We start from the raw sequence: 18,914 nt of genomic DNA, 5'->3' as shown, positions 1-18,914 counted from the left end.
ACAGTTCATTAACAGGTGTGTGTTGACCTCATGCCTAGAGGGTAGGCTCGTGATGACATACTTTCTTGGATATTTACTTGGCATCTTGGGAATTGATACTTCCTAGAAGTCCCAGACGGATAATCTGGTCTTGGTGTGCTACTTTTCTTCGTATTACCGGAGCATTTCAATCCGTGCTGTATTACCATGGTGAGTGTGCTGGTGAACCTGGCAGTCGGGCCAGCCACGTGACCCACTAGACCCACTGGGCTGGCTGGGCTGAGCACCCATCCCAACACGGCAAGGACTGGATGACCAAACCTTCTGACCGCCAACTTTTTTAAACCGGCAGTATTTTCACATCACCAAAAGACCCCTCTCCGACTCTCGCTGTAAACCGTCACCGCACGTATATAGCTTTCGCCCCACAGACCGCCCGGCCGGCCGTTTGATCGCGACAATGGGCAGACGGCCTAATGCCCTGATTCTGCAATACTTCGAAAGAGGACCCAAGTTGCAGGACCAGAGCAATCGCTACCCTCATACCTGCAAATCGTAAGCCCACCGCCTACCAGCCGCCGCCAGACCCGACCGCCTTTATATTGCGACATACTGACCTCGCCGTCCAATGTTCAATTGCTAACTCTCTCTCGTGGAATCAATGCAGATGTGGTGAACACTTCCCTCGCGGTCGCCTCGACAGCCTGACGAGCCATCTCACCAAGAAATGCCCTGCCATCAGCGAAGCCGATCGAGTCAGCGCGTTGCTCACCCTCTCGGGGATGGGCCATGCATCCAAGACATTCCAGCAGAACCAGCAGGCTCATGCTCACCCCCAGGTCTCCGATGGCTCTTCGGTCGACCTTCCTATGACGTCGCGCGACTGGACTGCTCTTGGAGTGCTGGCTGAGGTCTCGAGACAAATCGACTTGAATGAGAAGAATGACGATCGCGGCCAGATGACGGGCGCAATCCCAAATACCCATTTGGGGACTGCGCAGCCTGGAGAACGCTTTGATATGCAAGATCAATTCAATTTTGACAATCCGCCGTTGAATCAGGACATTGATGCGCAGAAAGACCCGAAGGGTGGGTTTTGCAACAAAATGTTGGGGGAGATGCTTTGCTGACCGCCATTCTCAGTTGAGCCGCCGTCGCCGAACGCCGGCGACAGAGGCCTCATTACCGACGAGCGACTCCAAGAAATACTACGCGCAGAAAATGAAGTCAATACCGATTCTGCCAACATTTCAATGGCTGCTGCTGCGACTGCTCGCCTGCACCCAGCATTCCTGGATCCCGAGCTTCTAGCCGATGAGGCGACTGTTGCGGCCGTGACAGAGGCTGCGAATCAAGCGAATACCGCCGCTGTGGCCGCGGCTGCTGCTGCTGCCGTAGCTGCTGCCGTAGCCGAAAACAGCAATATCTCGACCCCTGAGCAGTCTGGGCTGGAGGACCAACCACCGCCGACGCCCACACCGCCTGCGCTTCCCGAGTCCCTGATCCAGAGTTCTGGAATTCCAGTCACTACCATGCCCAATGCTCCTATGATTCCGGTAACGAACGATGCGCCGGCTTGGGTAGATGGCAACTACGCGGCGGCTTCTTTTCAGATGCCTCTGAACAGCCCGTTGCCTCAACTTCCTGCGCCCCACGCGAAGGGAGGGTTCCGCCTCGACACCGCCAATGGTGCCAAGTCGCGACATTCTCGCGCTCGGTTCAACCCTGACAGGAGAAAGGAGGTCCAGGAAGTCCGCAAGATTGGAGCCTGCATTCGTTGCCGCGTGCTGCGAAAGACGTGCTCTCAGGGTTCGCCCTGTGATACCTGTCGCAAAGTGCTATCACCTCGCGTGTGGCGCAATGGGTGCGTGCGCACCAAGTTCTCAGAACAGTTGGACCTGTACTCTGCCGGAGTACAAATAGTCCTCGCCCAGGCCCGGGTAAATGGGATCAAGCATACTGTGGCTCTTCAACACCATGGAATATTGATTGAAGCTTGTCATTTCCCGGACTACGAGTCTCGACTTCAGCTGCTCGTTCTACAGAGCGAGCCTGAGAGGGATGCGGAGGGGAAGCTGCTTGATGCAAGCATAGCAGAAGACCATCCCTCCAGCTACCACATCGCCATGCTTGACAACGACAACCAAGACGTTCCTGCTCGAGTGGAGACGTACATGCGCGAGGTCTTGCCAGAAATGATTCGGCGCGAGCCATCACAGTTTATGCGCATTACTTTGCAGACTGCCGTCGACGTTGCGACAAGAACCAATGATGAGCTTCTCAAGAAGTCCCTTGAGTTGTGGGGTCTGGTTGAAATACTGGATCGCGAGCGACAGTGGACCATCACCGTCAAGAACGGGGAGAACGAGCTTCAGCCCAGGATCATCAAGGAAGAGACAGATGGCGAATTGTTCCATACAATCTGTCTTCAGCTTGCCGCGGCCACAGAGAGAAAAGCAGCGGCCACTAGCAAAGCGCTGTTGACTGGCATGCAGCGTGTGCTGCAAGACAGCAAAGTCAAGATTGACTACAACATGTATTTTGCCGTTTTGATCTTGCTCAATTGCGTGGAAAAGTCCATCTGGGCTTTCCGGGCTTGGGAACAGCCGAACCTAAGGGGCCAGTGGCCGCTCGAGAAGGACCCAGGCAGCTTCGCCCAGCAGGGCTCCGTCATCGCCGAGCTGTTGCACATGTTGCTAGGGATTCGTAAAGCGCTTCCACGCACATCACGTCGGGAGTCTGATGGGAAGTTGGTGACTGATGATGCGAACCCGTTGATCCAGGCCTATTTTGAGGCCATTGATTTGGACTGTAAGCACCTTTTTTGCTCTCTCTGGTTCAGTGGATGGGAAACTAACATGTCATGACGTACAGTTGCTACAGTAAAAGCCAAACAAGACCAACCGAACTTCTCGCCGACGGACCCCCGATCATTTGAGCTTCTCTTTTGCTCCACGCTTCTCTTGCCACCATCCTCAGACTAGAGGGCTAGATGGAGGCACTAGACATCAACATGGCTTTTTTTTTCATTTCTCAGAGATGTCGGGCCAACATTGTTTTTGTTTGCCCAGTTGATGATCTATTTAATCTGGCTTTGTCTTGCTTGGAAGCGAAAGGCGGGAGTTGGAGTGATGGGAGGGCTTTTTGACATGAGCTCGAATGGATACCTGCACCTGGACAGTTGGGGGGAATCAAACAACACAAACTGGACATTATATTTCTTACGCTGTCGGATACCAAATCACAATAACACCAAAAGCGCAAAACCCTAAAAAAAAGCACACGAGATATATATTTTACCACACAACATGTACCAAGCGTACTGTACGACTACAATGAATGGGGAGTTTTGCAGGAGGCTGGGAGGGAGTAAGCGGAAATGAAAGATAATGATGGAGCTACTGTATGACTTGGGGTGTTGTCGACGAAATCCAGCAGGGAAGTGGGAAGGAGTAGGAGGTGATTTTCTCCGGCGCTGATACGGATGGTTCAATAGACCAAAAAATACCCAAGTATGAAAATGAAGATTTCTGTTTTTTTCTTGTACACAATGTGTTAAAGCATGAGGTATGAGATACGCAGGCACACTCTTATCTTCACATTAATGGAGAAGCAACCAGATTTGCCGGCGAGATGACCTTTAAGGACGCCCTGGTTATTTATATTGGATTTGCAGTCTTAGGCCTACTTGCAGGCCCTTTTCTTTGTTGCTTTGCTGTTTTTTTACTTCGTTTTTTTTTCCACGGATCGCTTTAACGGACGGCGCTATATATATTTACTCATCTGGCGATCGCGTTCACAGAGATGTTTGTCACTATTCCGTCTCTTTTAACACATGTCTTTGACCAAGTAAAGATGACCACTTATCTCACCAATATTGAAAGGAGCAGCATATTTAAAAGTAAAAGCATATGATCTACAAATCATTGGCGGAGGGGTGCTGAAAAGATAGATAGGGCGCTTTGGAAAGGGTTTCTCTCTCTCTTACTTGATACATCTGAACTTGCCTGTCTGTCCTTAGAGTCCAAACACATGGAAAGAATTTATCCAAGCATAACCCGAGGTTTTCCTGCATACGATCCCAACTTTGTCCCGGCTTTACTTGTCTATTATCTCAGGTTCTCTTGCGTATCATTCCTAGCTTCTCGTTCCAGTATCCCAACTTACAAACAACGCTCAAGATCACACAAAAGACATTCTTCTTCAAAACCACTCTGACTTATCAAAACATCTAACCACCAAACTAACTCCCATAACCTACTTTCCTTCTCTCTTCTAACATAACCCCCCCTGAAAATCCCTAACTAACATGCCTAACCTGCTCTGCTGAAATGATCCTTACAAGTTCAATATCCATAAAACGTTCCTCACACACTCCCCACACTCCCCCCGGTCTCCCTCCTCTCCAACCCATTTCCTACCGGCCTCTTAGGTTTCCTAAAACAAGCAAACTCGCTCTTACTCGCCTCCCTCAACCTCTTCAGAACTGCCCTCATCTCCGGCAACTCCCCCTGCAACCTTGCCCTAGCCTCATTATCTGTCCTCCCATCCAACTCCTGATAAATCTGGCTCTGGAGCTCGCTTGCCCGGTCAGTAGTGTAATGGCTCAGCGTCTGCGCCACAAACTCAACATCCAATGTTGCTTGCATCAGTGCTTCAAGGTCATACCGCTGCCTCGACTTGAAAGCTTCCAGCAGTTCCTTCGAGGCTTGTTCGAGCAGATAAGACAGGACCTGGGAGGTCAATGTCGCGGCTGTGGTCGATACCTGAGTGTGGACGAGGACGAGAGACAGGAGCGCCTCGTAGACATAAGGACGGACTTCTTTTGGCCGGGACGGGGAGGAGGGCGCCCAGTTTGGATCCGACACTCCGGCGCGGATGATGCGTTTAAGTGTCTCAATGGCGGGGCGGGTGTAGGATTGGAAGAGCCGAGCATCGATTTGACTGAGGACGTCACGGATGGTTTTTGTCTCATCGGTGAGTTTGACGCTAAACGCGTTTTCAAACTGGGTGTTGAGGTCGGGGACGATTTCGGTGCGGAGGGCCGAGAGGTTGGAGAGGGTTAATAGCATGCGGACGTTCTACTGCGGTCAGTAACTTCATGGATATAGAGGGAAAAAAAATAAACATACCCGATCACCAGCATCAATCGTACTCCCTCCCACCGCCGTCGACGCCCTAGGCGCAGCAGCACTGCTAACGAGAACATACCCATCCACATCCACCGTCCACTCATCATCCGCCTTCTTCACTGGCCTTTCCGCATTCTCCACCATCCCGCTCAGCGCCTTGTACAGCGTCGTCACATACTGGCTTCTAACCATCTGTAACAGCTTCGGCGGCGGAGGCAGAACAATCTCCCCAGCACCCGGTTTGTCCATAGCTTCCGAGATGTAGAGAATGTTCTGCATACCCGCCAACAACGCCCCTTCAAACGCCTTGAAACTGGCAGGCATCTTGGTCACCTCTTTTCTGTCCGGGGACCTGTTCCAGTCCTCCACGTACTTGATGTTTTCGGCGTCCCTGTTCCACGCCGCGCACAACGCAGTCACGCATCGTTCCCTTGCCACGCCAACCAGGGTCTTAACCCGCTCGACTTCGGCTGCATCTCCCTGCCCGACCGGTTCAATAGAAGCCATATCGCACGCCGCCACACCAACAAGAACCAACATCCGAGCGAGGTAGTGAACACCACTCAACGAATTAGACCACGGCGGCCAAAACGCAAACTTCTCCCAAGCCTCCCCCCTCCTCGGCGACGGTGGCGGGATATTATTCGGATCAAGATTGAACCTCGGGTCTCGCGGTGTCAAATTCCCACCATACCCCGGCGTGCTCGGCGTCTGCGGCATAGGCGAGAACAGCAACGAGATATCCTCTGGCGGAGGCCCAGCAAAAAACATCAACACACTCTCCCGAATCAAACTGATCAGTTCCACAGCACCCTTCTGGAGATCAACCGTGCCCTGTTGAGACAACCGATGATGCTCCTGCGACTCGCCTCTATACCCAACCGGCAAGCTCCTCTGCGTCTTCCCCTGAATAAACCCCTGAACCGTCTGCCAAAACTCGAGAACCTCTCCCAAAATTCCCTGAGAGGAGAGCAAGTTGCTCATATAAGCCACGTTGAGCTCCCACAACTCGGCAATGTCAGGGGAGTCAAAGGTTTTAGTCTTTGATTCGAGGGACTGACGTCCAAGAGTTCGCATATGAGAAGCAATCGTCTGAGGGTTCGGCTTCTCAGAATTGGCAAGACGGCGCCTCAGGATCTCAATCTCGACCTTGGACCGCTCCGTCGTCGACTGAATCTTGCTCTTCAAGTAGTCGTAACGACTGAGCAGCCACACCCAGATGGGGTTGTCTTCCACACCGAGCTCCAGGAGGAGGGTGATCAGTTCCATATGCTGGTCACCCGACTTCCCAGAGTCTGGCTTTGCCATGTTGTATGGAGATACCAAGCTCCTCCAGATATCACGTTTGAGGTTGCTGATTTGTTCCTCCACGTCATGCCACATGCGCGCTGCCAGTACGATACGATACACCTGGTCCTCATCTGGCTGCGACCCCTCGAGTTCCCGCGCGAGCTGCTTTGCTTGTTCGGCAAATCTTCTCGCTTTTGTGTATTCCTCCACTAATGATTCATGGTCATTGCGCTTGATACTGTCAGCGATAGCTGCACTGATCTCAACGTACTCCTTGTAGCTATCCAGCGACGAGGCCACAGTTTTCAAATGCTCTTCCTTCTCCCGGCCACCGAGAGCTGGGCCCCAAACCTCCTCTGCCTTGGCCGATACATCAAGCAATGGCGCTTTGATACCCAAAATACCGTACTCGCTTTCTTTCGCCAAAGCGTTCTTCTTTCTAGGGTCCGTCGCAGGGTTCAGGGGGCTCGTCATGGGCGCTCCGCTGCCACTCCGAAAACTATTCCTGCTGGCATGTCGAGAGTGCGCCCTGGCCCGAGGCGGCGTGGGATCAACCCCGCGGTATTTCATTTCTTTGTAGACATTGTCGATGGTGGCTTTGGCGCGGACGAAGCGCTCAAAGTTGGATTCGACGAGCACTTTCAGGGAGGCGGATTTTTGGTCGATCGATCGAGACAGTATGTCTAGACCGCTGAGGAGGGATTGGGTATCGGCTGTGGCGTGCATTTGGGATAGGAAGAGCGCTGGGGAAAAGGTCGTCGAGGAGAGGAGGAATCGGTTGCCTGAGAGCATGTCCAAGTAAGTATCTTGGTATATCAAAAACACGACATCCTACAAACTTACGAAGCTTCAAGTCATCTTGAAGAGGAACCCCCAGCTGTTTTAATGTCCGAACAACACTGTCGGTTGACCCTAGGGGGTCTGGCTCGTCTCGCTGCACCAAATTCGCAACACCACTCCCTGAAGTCTCAGAACCAGGGACGAAGCTACTCCTGGTGCTCACAGCCCTTTCCAATGCCTGGTATCTCGACTTCCTCCTGTTCGCCTTTTTCTTGACACTCTCATCTTCAGAGGCGTCGCTGTCGCGGTCTTTCTCTGTTGGCCACTGGACCAGCGTTTCAGGTTTCAGCGATGATATTTGGTAGAAGTCGAGAACGGCCCGCTCTCGCTCGATGTCAGCCATGGCGCCGATGTCGCGATGACTTCTGCTCTATCGGAGACTGGTATTATACTAGAATCTCTCGTTGATAAGGGGACATGTAATTCGTCAGTCATGCATCGTGGGGGTGCTCCATTGTGTCGATGTCGTCTGTTTCTGGTGATGCGTCCGCGGCTGTCAATGCAGTCGTTGCGGTTGGCATCGTACAGGGGTCTCGGCGGAGTGGCAGGGATTGGAGCTTGGAGCTTGGCATCCCGCGTGCCGTGTGGAGGTCGAGCATCGGAAACGAAAAGGTCCGGCGGCGTTATCGGGTGAAGAAGAGCAAGTGTTCACCGCCTGTGTAGGGCCGAAGAAAAGCGTCGATTCTGCCGGCCATATGGAAGATATGGAAGGCGACCTCGGGCGGTGAGTGAGTAATTATCGCTATCGGCTACGTAATTGAACAGATTCAGCAGCGAAGCTCCGTCAGCTCGGTCTCATTATCACTGGCCCTGTCCCTGCAAAGCACAGGCCATCAGCCGCTGCCCGTTGCGTCGCTGCCAAAACCTGCATCAGCTGGTGGATTCAGTTGGTTGCATTGAGGTCGGTTTTTATCCTCCTGCTCTTCTAGGAACCTGGCACCTAAAACTCTCTGCCATTCTTGCTTCCCTAAACTTTGACGATTTTCCTCTTGGTCTGCCGCTCTTTCTTTCCATTTGTTGCCCTGTTGCTTGTTTAAGACGGGCATTTACCCAACCACAAATTCATATCAGACCGTCACCATGTTCGCCCTCCGTGCCATTGCTGTGCCTGCGCAGCGCCAGGCCTTCCGCGCAGCTCCCCGCGCGGCCGTCACTCTTTCGCTGCAGGTGCGACAAAGAATCCCAACTTGTACTCAGCTCACTGTCACAATCACACAGCTAATACCGGTCCCTCGAACAGAACCAGAGACTATACTCCGAGAAGGTCGCCAAGTACGAGGGAAAGAAGGATGCGAAGGTATGTGTTGGTCTCAGAGGGGCACATGCGACAGCTTGCCGCAAAGAGGGGCTTGAAAATCACTCAAACAAAAATCAAGCCTTGACACCTCGCCGACAAAACAAAACGCCTGGCTGACTATCCCAGGGTAACTACACAGTCAGTTTGATCGAGGGTGATGGCATTGGCCCCGAGATTGCCGTTGCCGTCAAGGACATCTTCGCCGCCGCCAAGGTACGTTTCGCGACAGCTTCCATTCATCCGATACCACCTCTACAAAGCACAAAGACTAAACAAAAGAACAGACGCCAATTTCCTGGGAACCCATCAACGTCGACCCCATCCTCAAGGATGGCAAGACTGCTATCCCCGACGATGCCATCGAGAGCATCAAGAGAAACAAGATTGCCCTCAAGGGTCCTCTTGCTGTATGCCCCGCCCCCACTTCTATTGTGTAAGTTGGCGCATTCTAACATGGGCTTGCAGACCCCCATCGGCAAGGGCCACGTCTCTCTCAACTTGACCCTTCGTCGCACTTTCAACCTCTTCGCCAACCTCCGTCCCTGCCGCTCGGTTGCTGGATACAAGACCCCCTACGATAACGTCGACACCGTCCTGATCCGCGAGAACACCGAGGGCGAGTACTCCGGCATTGAGCACGTTGTGGTGGATGGTGTCGTCCAGAGCATCAAGCTCATCACCCGCGAGGCCAGCGAGCGCGTCCTCCGGTTCGCCTTTCAGCATGCCCGCTCCATCGGCCGCAAGAAGGTCCGTGTCGTCCACAAGGCCACCATCATGAAGATGTCCGACGGTCTTTTCCTCCAGTGCGCCCACAACATCGCCAAGGAGTTCCCCGATATCGAGTTCGACGCCGAGCTCCTCGACAACACCTGCCTCAAGATGACTACCGACCCCATCCCCTACAACGACAAGGTCCTCGTCATGCCCAACCTGTACGGTGACATTCTCTCCGACATGTGCGCCGGTCTCATTGGCGGTCTCGGGTTGACGCCCTCCGGCAACATTGGCGACGAGTGCTCCATCTTCGAGGCCGTCCACGGTTCCGCCCCTGATATTGCCGGCAAGGGTCTTGCCAACCCCACCGCTCTCCTCCTCAGCTCCATGATGATGTTGAGACACATGAGCCTGAACGAGTACGCCGACCGCATCGAGAAGGCGGCTTTCGCCACCCTTGCCGAGGGCAAGGCTCTTACTGGTGATCTTGGTGGCAAGGCTTCCACCAAGCAGTTCACAGATGCGATTATCGAGAAGCTTTAAAAGAGATACCAAACTTTGTTTATAGACTGTACTTGTACGGCGTAACCGGACTTTTCGATAGTAATTGTTTGGGGTGCTGTGAGATAAATAACGATGATGATTGTAATGATCCCAACTCTTAGTTCCGGCGCGTTTTCCTTTGAAGTGAGGCTATATGGGTATTTCTTGGTGTGGTATGAGGTGAAAACCGGGGCCTGTAAGCAAATCTAGAGCTTGCTATAAGATAGGCTTATGAGGGAAAATCAGGTCAGTTCTGGTTGGTTGACTAGGTTGAAGGTTACCCAGGGAGATGCGCACATGGATAAGAGAGCAGCGTCATCGCTATATCATATCCCCTTACTCCACCTTATCTTCTTGCCGTATTAACGAGACTACAACGTGGCAACAGGACCAACTGATGGAGTAGAAGGGAATGTGAGTTCTAATGTGCCATGATGGAACGGGTTGTGTAAGTGAGGGATTGTTTTTTAGATGGGTGAAGTGAAGTGAGGTGGGTGTCGATGGAGAATTGTCCATCAGGTAGGTAAGGTGGTGTGGTGAGCAGGTATAATGAATACCCTCCAATGTTGTAAAACTTTCTTATTTGAAGAGGATGCAATGCGGAGAAGGGGGTGAGAATTATGAGTAGTATAAAAGGCACTTTGTAGTGGTTTTTTTGAGGTCTGGGTTTTCCTAGATGAAGGGTGTAAAAACATGGACGTTTGTCACAATTGATTTGAGCTGGTTGGAAAGGAAATTGAGAAAATCACTTACGGGCAAGAACTTCTTTGTTGAGAAACAGAAGCTGACTACCCACCTAAGGGTAGGGTTGTCAAACGTCTCGGGATACGTCGAAACGAGAACTGTTGTCAGCTTAGGTGAAAATCCGAGTGCTGCAAGTTTCGTGGTACGTTGGGATGAAGCAGATCATTGCCATCAGTGTTTGCTTATGTTTGCACACCAAGATACAGATAGAACTTTGCTTTTGCTTTCGATGCTATCATGCCTGGAACTTTTAATGTGATGAGTTTGACTTTCTCTACACCATCTTGGATAAGGTACCTAATAAAGTCTGGCGTTCTTCACCTCCACCTGTCAATCCATCAACCACAAGAAGGTGTGCTGATCTTTTCCTATTCCATACAGCCATAAATCACGAGCTATTACCTTGTGTAGGGCCAAAACGTGGGGTTTTGGCAAAAGCCAACCGTATAGGTCTTTACCGACCTGTTCCCGGGGTGGTGTTCTTCCTGCTTGTCATTCTCAACTCGGAAATTCTCCCCAAAGCTGGCCAGCATCCCATACAAAGTTGGAAGAACCACATAACGTGGCTGACCCAAGCCGGTCCATGTATAAGCTTGGACGCATGTAGGTCTCCCAAGTGGACATATATGCGCTTCGACCCCCTCATTCCTTTACTCTGGGTTAAAACTCATGCAAAGTTTCCCCAGATGCTTCCAACCACTCACGTACCAAAAGCTCACGATAACAGAAGGACCTCTGCTAGCACATGTTGAGCAACCACACCCGACCAACAATCAACTGACACTCCTCTGGAAGCAGTAGGGTAGCATATAATGTGACAAACGTGTCGCACCGCATATGTAGCACCCGGCTGGGCAGGGGACCCTAGGGAACCTTCGTCAGCCTATGTTGTAGGTTTCCTCCCTCTTGGGAGGTGGCACGGGCGTCGTCATTGACAGCTTGCTTGTGTCAAGGGTCTAGACCAGATTGGTGGTTCACGTTTGCTGTCAGAACCGACGTGCCAGATGCTGCCCACCTAGGTACGAATGTGATGACTTCACATTCATCGGTTGTGATGGGAAGCCAGCTGACCACTGGCTGTTCAGAAGAACTCCAATACGGAACCACCGGCTTGGCCAGCGTTGTACGATCCGCCTCGTGCAGAAAAATCACCTAATCTCAAGTAACGTTTTGATGTTGAACAAGGCCTTGGCGGCTCTTGGAATGGTCTAGACATTGTTTGGTGTGAGGAGCACGAGGCTCTTAAGCAGCATCTCCAGTATGTCTCATGGGAAGCTCGTGTCGGTTGCCAAGGCATGTGACCTGTAGGTCCCCTAATCAGGAAGGGGTCCATTCCATGGTGCTTTGAATCAAGATCGTTTCGAATTTTTGAAGGAATTTGGAGCGGCAAGCCGTTGAAGTGCATGCTCAGATACTAGCAGCATCGCCCTAGGGTTGACTGCCGTAGTTGAAATGTGATCCGATGCTCGCAAAGTCAACGTGGAAAGGAACCGAAACAGTCTGCATGTCGGAAAGGTAACCACCCGCTCGTCGGGGTGGGTGAGCAATTCGCGAGCAAGTTTCGTGGCAAACAAAGTGGTCAGTCATATACCGACAAACATCTTGGAATGTCCCCAGTGTTTCCGGCGCACCGGACAAGCGCCCCAAGCTCAAGGCGACCACGAACAGGTGAACAAGGCGCCAGCGCAGCCCAACCCGTTCTCCTGAGCCAGTGATTCCGTCACGCGGTCTCTGCTCCTAGGGGTTCAAGGACGAGGATATCTCCATTTGTCGGCTCGCCACTTTAGCTCGCTCCATTACGGAATGGTACGCAATGGTGGAGACCAGGGCAGGGCGTTATTGGCGAGGGATCCCTGATGGTAGTTGCTGCTGCACCCTGAACACCATTTTAACCCAAGAACTAGAGAATTACTGCCTCGAATCATGAGAGCCCAACTCTAGGCGGTCTCGTAAGACACGAGCCTAGTTGGTTGTCTTGCCATGGTCTCGGTCGTAGCTATAGCCAGAAGCAGGCACCCGAGACTTTTTCCCTCATCAATCGTCTAGAAGAAGGCCAGGATTCCATAGCGGGTAACGGACCTCGGGAGCCCGTGCTCTTCGCGTGTTCGGCCTTATTACTTGAGAGCATGATAGGAGGTACTGGGTGATGCCGTGAATCGGGAGGCGTGAGGTTCCCGAGATTAGGACGAGCCAAGCATTGGCTAGAAAAAGCATGGAAACGGTTGGGAATTCCCTCATGACTCGGTAAGGGAGCGCTTACGGAACATTTGCACAACCAATGAGCAGTCGAATGGAGCTGCAGTTGCTGTGCTTCTACGGCGAGAAAATCCAGTCCGGCTGTCGAAGTCCTGCGCCACAAAGAGGAGGGTATGCGAGTGACATTATCCGTCATTATTCCCGAGTCTGGAATTGAGACGGTATTTGTGATGCTCGATTGTACTGATGCTGAGATCTATCGATCAGGACGCTGGAATGAGGTGTCGTCCAAGTGCTAGACTTTGAGACTTGGCAGCCGGCTTGGCTCGCTTGGCAGATGTGGTAAAATACCCCACTTCACCGCCACTTACCAATCCGAGAAATGCCCCAGCTTGTGATTGGATAACGGCCGAGCCAAGACGCCGGGAAAGACAAGCTAGGGCCACACACCCTCAATCACCGTGAGAATGTCGTTATCACGATACTGGCCTGCACGACATCCAGTTCAGCATTCGTCTCACAACCTGTGATCGGAGACTCACTCCAAGAACTCTTCTCATTATTTTTCACATGGAATGACGCCTGTTCTGTGTTTCGACATGTCACCGCGTTGCGGCCGTAGATCCTCAATCTCATCATCTTGATGTAAACGCCTCCACCACATCTCCTTCCAAACTGGTTTACCGGCCGCAAAAGCTTGCTGCCACACTCTCGTCCTTCCATTGCCACTTCTGCAAGAGCCGTTTCGAGGTCGCCTTCAGAGTTCTCTTTCTGTCATTTTTGGGCATGATATTCCGATGTGCCCTCGACACATGCCAAGGCCTGGACAAATGAGATGACTACACGCACGTAACCTGCTGCCACAAACACGGTGTGGTGTTCTGCAGTTGTGGGGGTCGGCTCATCAGCTCTCATCTTTCCAGAACGATGTGATCGCCCGAGACAGGAATCTTGGCGCTTCCATTCGTACTCTGGAGCCCTGCGTGCTGGCTGGAGAACTTTGGAACTCAAGCTCTACAGCCAAGACGGGAACGGAGATCATGGCGGCGTGGCTTACAATACCAAGCCGGTAAACCTACCTTTGATACCACCTACGACCACAACACACCAATACAGGTGTTAGGTATTTCCCCCCTACATGACACCTCCATTTCTCCTCCCCGCACACGTTGACCCCAGCCTGGTCAGCAAACAGCTGGCTGGTTTCCGGTTTCTGGGTCAAGTGTGGTGTGTGGGCTGGGGAACCCAGCTGCACCATGTCAATCTTGACCGCGACTGGCTGATGTCCATTCTCAATGTCATAACTTGGGATAATGATGTCTGACTCCCGGCTTCACGGCAACAAAGTGCTTGCATGAGAGCCCGGGTTCCTAAGCTGCGGGCCCAGTGGTTCGCTTCTCCATCCTCGCATCCCACCCCAAGTTAGCTACAGGTTCGAAAAAGCGCCGAGATAGGGATGCCACCACACCAAACCCCATTCTCTATCTGTGAAATACGAAATGCACGAAGGGTTGAGTAGTACAGACATCTTTGCAACCTTCTCGCTCCAACCGAGAGAAAACATGGACTCAGCCGGCTGAAGACCCAGGCATGCAAGCGTGATTGATGTGTCGGATCGCTATCAAGGTACATAGGTATGTACCTGAAGCTAAACAAAATGGCTCATGCTTAGGGCAACTCTTCCTGCGATTTGGCTTCGGCTGTATGCGCTCCCCCTATTGACCCACCAAGTCCACACCCACTTTCCGATACACACACAGAGAGACCCCAGGAACTGGAAGACCCGAGTCCCCGAGTCCGTGTGTATCTTTCCATGGATGCCCGTGCTAGTGACACCCGATAGGAGAAGGGGCCAGACAGCCCACCCCCTTGTCAAGCGCTCTGGATGCTTTCCCCTCGTGCCTCGTGCCTGGTCTATATAATTTACGCTCTGCCCCGTCTCCCGTTTCCTTTTCTCTAGCTTCCCAAAATCATCTCGACTGCCTCCTCACTTCTCTGACCTTCGTCTACCTTTCTTCACTCTCAGCCACTGCCATATAAGCGCCAGCTTTACACACACTTACACACACACATCTCCTCACTATCAAGATGTCTTCCTCACCCACCACCAGCACCCCCAATCTCTCTGCTTCCTCCAGCACGGTTGACCTCTCCCACTACGACCCCAAGGTCCGCAACCTGCTCGAGACAGGTAGCGTCAAGTTCCACATTCGCACCGCTGGTGCCAAGTGGGAGTGCACCATTGTCGACCGGAATACCCAGTATGTTTGTTGTTCTCATCCATCGCATCTCTCAAAACCACTCAACTAACCCGTTATTTCTCCTTTGTAGCGAAAGAAGAAAGACCCTCCGCGGCGACTCCTCCTCCTCCATCACAACGCTTGACTCGAACCAAGCGAGCCCTTCTGCTCACTGATTACCTACTTCACACACTCACAATGTTCTCTCTGAGTTGCTGATGGTGGTTGGTGGTGGTGCCGATATCGCTCAGCTGAAAGTCCCGGGATGAGCTGAAAAGGGTTCAAGGCTTTGGGGGTCCAAAAATCCCGCCTCCTGGCTTTCCCCCACGATATTTCTCCACGATCCCGGGATTCGGGATCCGGGGATACTTCTACCATTGAACGGATATATCGGGGGTGGAGCTGTGATGTGGATCCCATCGGCACAAGCTGGAAACGCGCGCAATTGTGGAGCTCTTTCAGCTTGTCTTTTTCGCGAGCGACTGGCTCGGGACGTCACCGTCTTCACCACTTTCGGGATTCCGAGAGATCGCGGTTTTTTTTTTTGGTTTTTTTTTTTTTTTTTGGGGGGCATTGGTTTTTGTTTGTCATAAGCGGGATTGGGAAAGGTGTTTAAGGCGTTAAATAATATCATTTGATTAGTTGGCTAAGTTTGAAGGAACAATACCCGAGTTTGGCTAGGGATGTACACAAAATAAAAATCAAAGTTACAACATGCCTGCCCTCCTGCTTTGGCGCATGAACACTTGGGAATTATGCCGCCTTTGCCGTGGAGATGTCTAACAGAGGTTGGATCCCCATGGAGCGTTATGCGCGGGCAAGAGCGTTTAGATCGAGTGGAGTGGAAACCCTTAGACTCAAATTCCGACATCTTCCTTATGCCACTATACTCGGAAGTGGAGTTATGTACCACTGAAAACATGCTCACACTAAGGAGGGGTCAGGAGACCGTTGAGCGACACGCTTGCCCAAGTGCCCAACGGGAATTTGCTGGTTTATAAGCCTCAAAGCTAACGCTTGATTAACGGTGAGACCCTTGCCTGTCCCGAGCCTCGCTGAGGAAGCTAAAGACCGTTTTATAGGAATTGACAATGACACCAGCAATATCAAGTTTTAGAATGCGATGCCGTCGAAGATCGGTACAAGGGGTGAGGAAACGAAGGATGGCCAAGCCGGGCTTGATCTTGGCTTGAAAGCTTGTTTTGGTGGTTTCGCCTTGGCGATCCGATTGTGGGATTTCAAGGGGGTATACTGTTATTGCTTGCCCACTACCTATGTTGTTCAAGAAAGTGGAAAGACACACGAGATATAGTTAGAAGAATTGTGAAAAGATGTTTAATCTGTTCATCAGTACAGTGGTAGCGTCATAGCCCCACGTAGGTATTACAGGGGAGCATTCTCTACTATATTCACAACTTAACTAGTCGTTTTCTCTGAACATTCTTGGGTGCCCCAAAGTACCTGCCGTACCTTACATCATATTATTGAGTTGGATTTGGGGAAGCAAGAAAAACTTCAGAGGCACCCTACCTACCTTTATTAGCTAACTATCTCAAAGACATATCAATTATCCTTGAAGGCCCGTATCCTAACAATTTTTCTCCATACCTTCCACCTTGTAGTACGAGGTGCCGAACGCTCTCTTTTCTTATCACAAAGACTTACTAACAAGAGTTATGTTTTAAAAGATCAATGGCACAAGATACCTTTGACTGTGGTTGCCATTGCCACAAAAGGCAGGAGCGAAGTCGTCCTCGTGGTCTTTCACCCGTATCTCCCAAAAAGGAGGGAGTATTCCAAACAAAGGAGTAGGCCAATAAGCATCCAGAGAATTCTTGGTCGCCAAAACTCTCACATTTACCAGCTTTCAGTTATGGTAAGAAAAGCAAAGCTCCAGCCATAGCTATTTCATTCACCACAATTTTCTGGAGTTTCGCCCCAATTATTGTCAGAACAAATAGGGGAGAGGAGGCATCGCCTTGCCTATTGGGTATGTGTATTGTACACGCTAAGTGTATACATTACCCCTAATACTTTTATCCCAGCCTCGTCCCAACTTCTCACCCATATAGTCCCAACTTCTCACCCCCCCAATCTCTACATTTCACCTTTCCAATCTCAGCATCTCACCTTTCCAATCCCAACATCTTACCTTTCCAATCCCAACATCTTACCTTTCCAATCCCAGCATTTCTATCTTCCAATCCCAACTTCTATCCCTTCTCGTCCCAACTTTTATTTCCCCAGTCTAAACTTCTTATACTTCTATATTATGAATGGAAGAAACGCAGGTGATATGGAACTGGCTGAGTAAGGAGGATCCGTCAGTTATCGGGTCTTTGCATCTTGGGGTATGTTTTAAAAATGGGTCTCTTCGGTGGAATTCTTCGCAGTACAACACACGCCCTAAACAATCTGTCTGGAGCCCTTATTACATTGAAACACGACCCCCTCCCCTCTGTGACGATATCCTATGTGTACATAACCCCCATCTCTTCCAACATTTGTAGAGTGGTAATATCTAAAGGAGGGAAAGACGGAGGAAAAAACGGAGAAAAAAAAAAAGGAGCCAGCCCTTACCTAAGCCAGTTACTGGGTTGCCAGCCAAATCATCGTGCAACTTTTTCTGCTTCTCCCACTCCTTAACCAACTTCTTGCGCCGATTTTTAGAAATGACCTCCCCCTTGGCATCCAAAGTAGGAATGCCACTATCGTCTCATTCCTTATACTCAGACGTCTTGAACATTGCCGCAGGATCGATTTTGGCACGTTCCCGCAGCTCCCTCTCTTTCTCAGCCTCCTTTGCTTTCTGCTCCAGCTTGGCCTTGGCTTTGGCGATAGCAAGGGACTCTTGCTCTGCGCGAGCCTCTATGAGAGACCTATCGAGAAGCCTCACCAAGGCAGGCAGAGGGCTATTGCGGTCCTCCAGATATATCACTAGGTTCCAGAGGTGCACATCGCGAAGCTGGTCACACAAAACAAGTAAATCCTTGCCGGTGCTTTGCCAGATGCCAAATCTTTAACGATTTTGCGGAATTCCTGCAGCACCTGACTGTAAGGCGCTGAAGTGTCGATAGAGGTAGGCGTGGCTAGGGTTGCCTCATCAGCGAGCTTGGAAATGGCATCATGATCGACCGCCGAGCCGATTGCTAGGGCTCAGACCTTGTCACGCAATTGCGATGCAGGGTATATGTAAGGCTTTGTTGGCGCCGGAATATCGAGTCCGGACCACCCTATACGTTCTGAATTGGTGAGATCCCCTTCAGGATCCAGGCCGAAGATGGTGACAATGCGAGTAACCCATCGCGCCAGGGAGAGGACTGTTTCGTCGGCAAGCTTCTCGGCTGAGTTCACCTTGGTGACAAGATCAGAGAGGATTCTCATCACAGCGGATGTGTTGAAGGAATCGCAGAGCGCATTGTCGACGTCGGCCTTCGCCTTCTCCAGAGACTTCAGCAACTGCTGGTCAGCAACCCCAATATCTTGACCCTCGGCATTGGGGCGGGTGTGTTTTGACAGATCCAAACTCTTCAAAAAGAAATTATTAAGCCTACCCTCCCACCCAATTACCGCCTTCATGAGCTCATCCGTCACCTCAATACCATCCTGTCAAGGCATCAAAAGGAAGCAGATTCGGAGAGACCGAGCAGTCCAGTCTTTCTCGGAGAGCACACTTCGAATAGTTGTGTAGTTCTTAAGACTCTTGCTCATCTTCAAGCCTCGGATCCTATTTTCAGTTAGCTGCGCTGTGTCGCTGAAGTCGTTGGTGCTATCACTTGCCTCAGTTGACCCATATGAATAAAGTAGTTTGCCCACTGCACATGGCAGTCCGGAGTCGACCAATACGCCTCTGACTGTGCCAACTCGTTGTCATGGGTGAGGGAAACGAAGGTCAACCCCTCCGGAATGAATATCCATCGTCTTCCCTATCGCTTCCGA

The 18,914-nt window shown here is 51.3% G+C and overlaps 6 protein-coding genes across 6 annotated transcripts; 3 read left to right on the top strand and 3 right to left on the bottom strand.

Moving 5' to 3' along the window:
- Positions 1–293: 293 nt before the first annotated feature.
- Positions 294–3,565, top strand: QC763_602710 (uncharacterized protein). Its single transcript, XM_062914110.1, has 4 exons — positions 294–534; positions 647–1,068; positions 1,123–2,790; positions 2,854–3,565. The coding sequence occupies exons 1-4, from the start codon at positions 440–442 to the stop codon at positions 2,961–2,963; spliced, it is 2,295 nt and encodes a 764-aa protein (XP_062762817.1). The 5' UTR covers positions 294–439; the 3' UTR covers positions 2,964–3,565.
- Positions 3,566–3,934: 369 nt separating this feature from the next.
- Positions 3,935–7,584, bottom strand: SEC5 (Exocyst complex component S5; the record flags this gene model as incomplete). Its single annotated transcript, XM_062914111.1, has 3 exons — positions 3,935–5,060; positions 5,112–7,183; positions 7,245–7,584. 3 exons carry the CDS (start codon positions 7,582–7,584, stop codon positions 4,347–4,349), a joined length of 3,126 nt encoding a protein of 1,041 aa, XP_062762816.1. The 3' UTR covers positions 3,935–4,346.
- A 334-nt stretch (positions 7,585–7,918) lies between these two features.
- IDH2 (NAD-dependent isocitrate dehydrogenase) lies at positions 7,919–9,867 on the top strand. The gene is made up of 5 exons (XM_062914112.1): positions 7,919–8,408; positions 8,482–8,538; positions 8,665–8,751; positions 8,823–8,945; positions 9,004–9,867. Exons 1-5 carry the CDS (start codon positions 8,322–8,324, stop codon positions 9,793–9,795), a joined length of 1,146 nt encoding a protein of 381 aa, XP_062762815.1. The 5' UTR covers positions 7,919–8,321; the 3' UTR covers positions 9,796–9,867.
- A 2,706-nt stretch (positions 9,868–12,573) lies between these two features.
- QC763_602735 (uncharacterized protein) lies at positions 12,574–13,003 on the bottom strand (the record flags this gene model as incomplete). Its single annotated transcript, XM_062914113.1, has 2 exons — positions 12,800–13,003; positions 12,574–12,678 (listed from the first exon to the last, which is right to left on the bottom strand). Exons 1-2 carry the CDS (start codon positions 12,929–12,931, stop codon positions 12,574–12,576), a joined length of 237 nt encoding a protein of 78 aa, XP_062762814.1. The 5' UTR covers positions 12,932–13,003.
- Positions 13,004–13,413: 410 nt separating this feature from the next.
- On the top strand, positions 13,414–16,286 carry QC763_602740 (uncharacterized protein). The gene is made up of 3 exons (XM_062914114.1): positions 13,414–14,996; positions 15,067–16,002; positions 16,058–16,286. The coding sequence occupies exons 1-2, from the start codon at positions 14,824–14,826 to the stop codon at positions 15,149–15,151; spliced, it is 258 nt and encodes an 85-aa protein (XP_062762813.1). The 5' UTR covers positions 13,414–14,823; the 3' UTR covers positions 15,152–16,002; positions 16,058–16,286.
- A 1,405-nt stretch (positions 16,287–17,691) lies between these two features.
- QC763_0092510 (uncharacterized protein) lies at positions 17,692–18,554 on the bottom strand (the record flags this gene model as incomplete). Its single annotated transcript, XM_062906258.1, is given in 3 exon segments — positions 17,692–17,940; positions 17,949–18,124; positions 18,215–18,554. Coding segments are annotated over 3 exon segments (765 nt in total).
- Positions 18,555–18,914: the final 360 nt, after the last annotated feature.

Source organism: Podospora pseudopauciseta, chromosome 6 (assembly GCF_035222475.1).
Source record: "Podospora pseudopauciseta strain CBS 411.78 chromosome 6, whole genome shotgun sequence".
Lineage (NCBI taxonomy): Eukaryota > Fungi > Ascomycota > Sordariomycetes > Sordariales > Podosporaceae > Podospora > Podospora pseudopauciseta.
This window is presented reverse-complemented; position numbering and strand designations above follow the sequence as displayed.

What these genes read in the sequence shown, in the direction of transcription:
- QC763_602710 (XM_062914110.1), top strand. Translation starts at nt 440, where the DNA reads ATGGGCAGACGGCCTAATGCCCTGATTCTGCAATACTTCGAAAGAGGA. An exon ending in TACCCTCATACCTGCAAATC is followed by an intron (nt 535 to 646) that starts GTAAGCCCACCG and finishes GAATCAATGCAG; the next exon opens with ATGTGGTGAACACTTCCCTC. An exon ending in TGCGCAGAAAGACCCGAAGG is followed by an intron (nt 1,069 to 1,122) that starts GTGGGTTTTGCA and finishes CGCCATTCTCAG; the next exon opens with TTGAGCCGCCGTCGCCGAAC.
- IDH2 (XM_062914112.1), top strand. Translation starts at nt 8,322, where the DNA reads ATGTTCGCCCTCCGTGCCATTGCTGTGCCTGCGCAGCGCCAGGCCTTC. An exon ending in CCGTCACTCTTTCGCTGCAG is followed by an intron (nt 8,409 to 8,481) that starts GTGCGACAAAGA and finishes TCCCTCGAACAG; the next exon opens with AACCAGAGACTATACTCCGA. An exon ending in AGGGAAAGAAGGATGCGAAG is followed by an intron (nt 8,539 to 8,664) that starts GTATGTGTTGGT and finishes TGACTATCCCAG; the next exon opens with GGTAACTACACAGTCAGTTT.
- QC763_602740 (XM_062914114.1), top strand. Translation starts at nt 14,824, where the DNA reads ATGTCTTCCTCACCCACCACCAGCACCCCCAATCTCTCTGCTTCCTCC. An exon ending in ATTGTCGACCGGAATACCCA is followed by an intron (nt 14,997 to 15,066) that starts GTATGTTTGTTG and finishes TCTCCTTTGTAG; the next exon opens with CGAAAGAAGAAAGACCCTCC.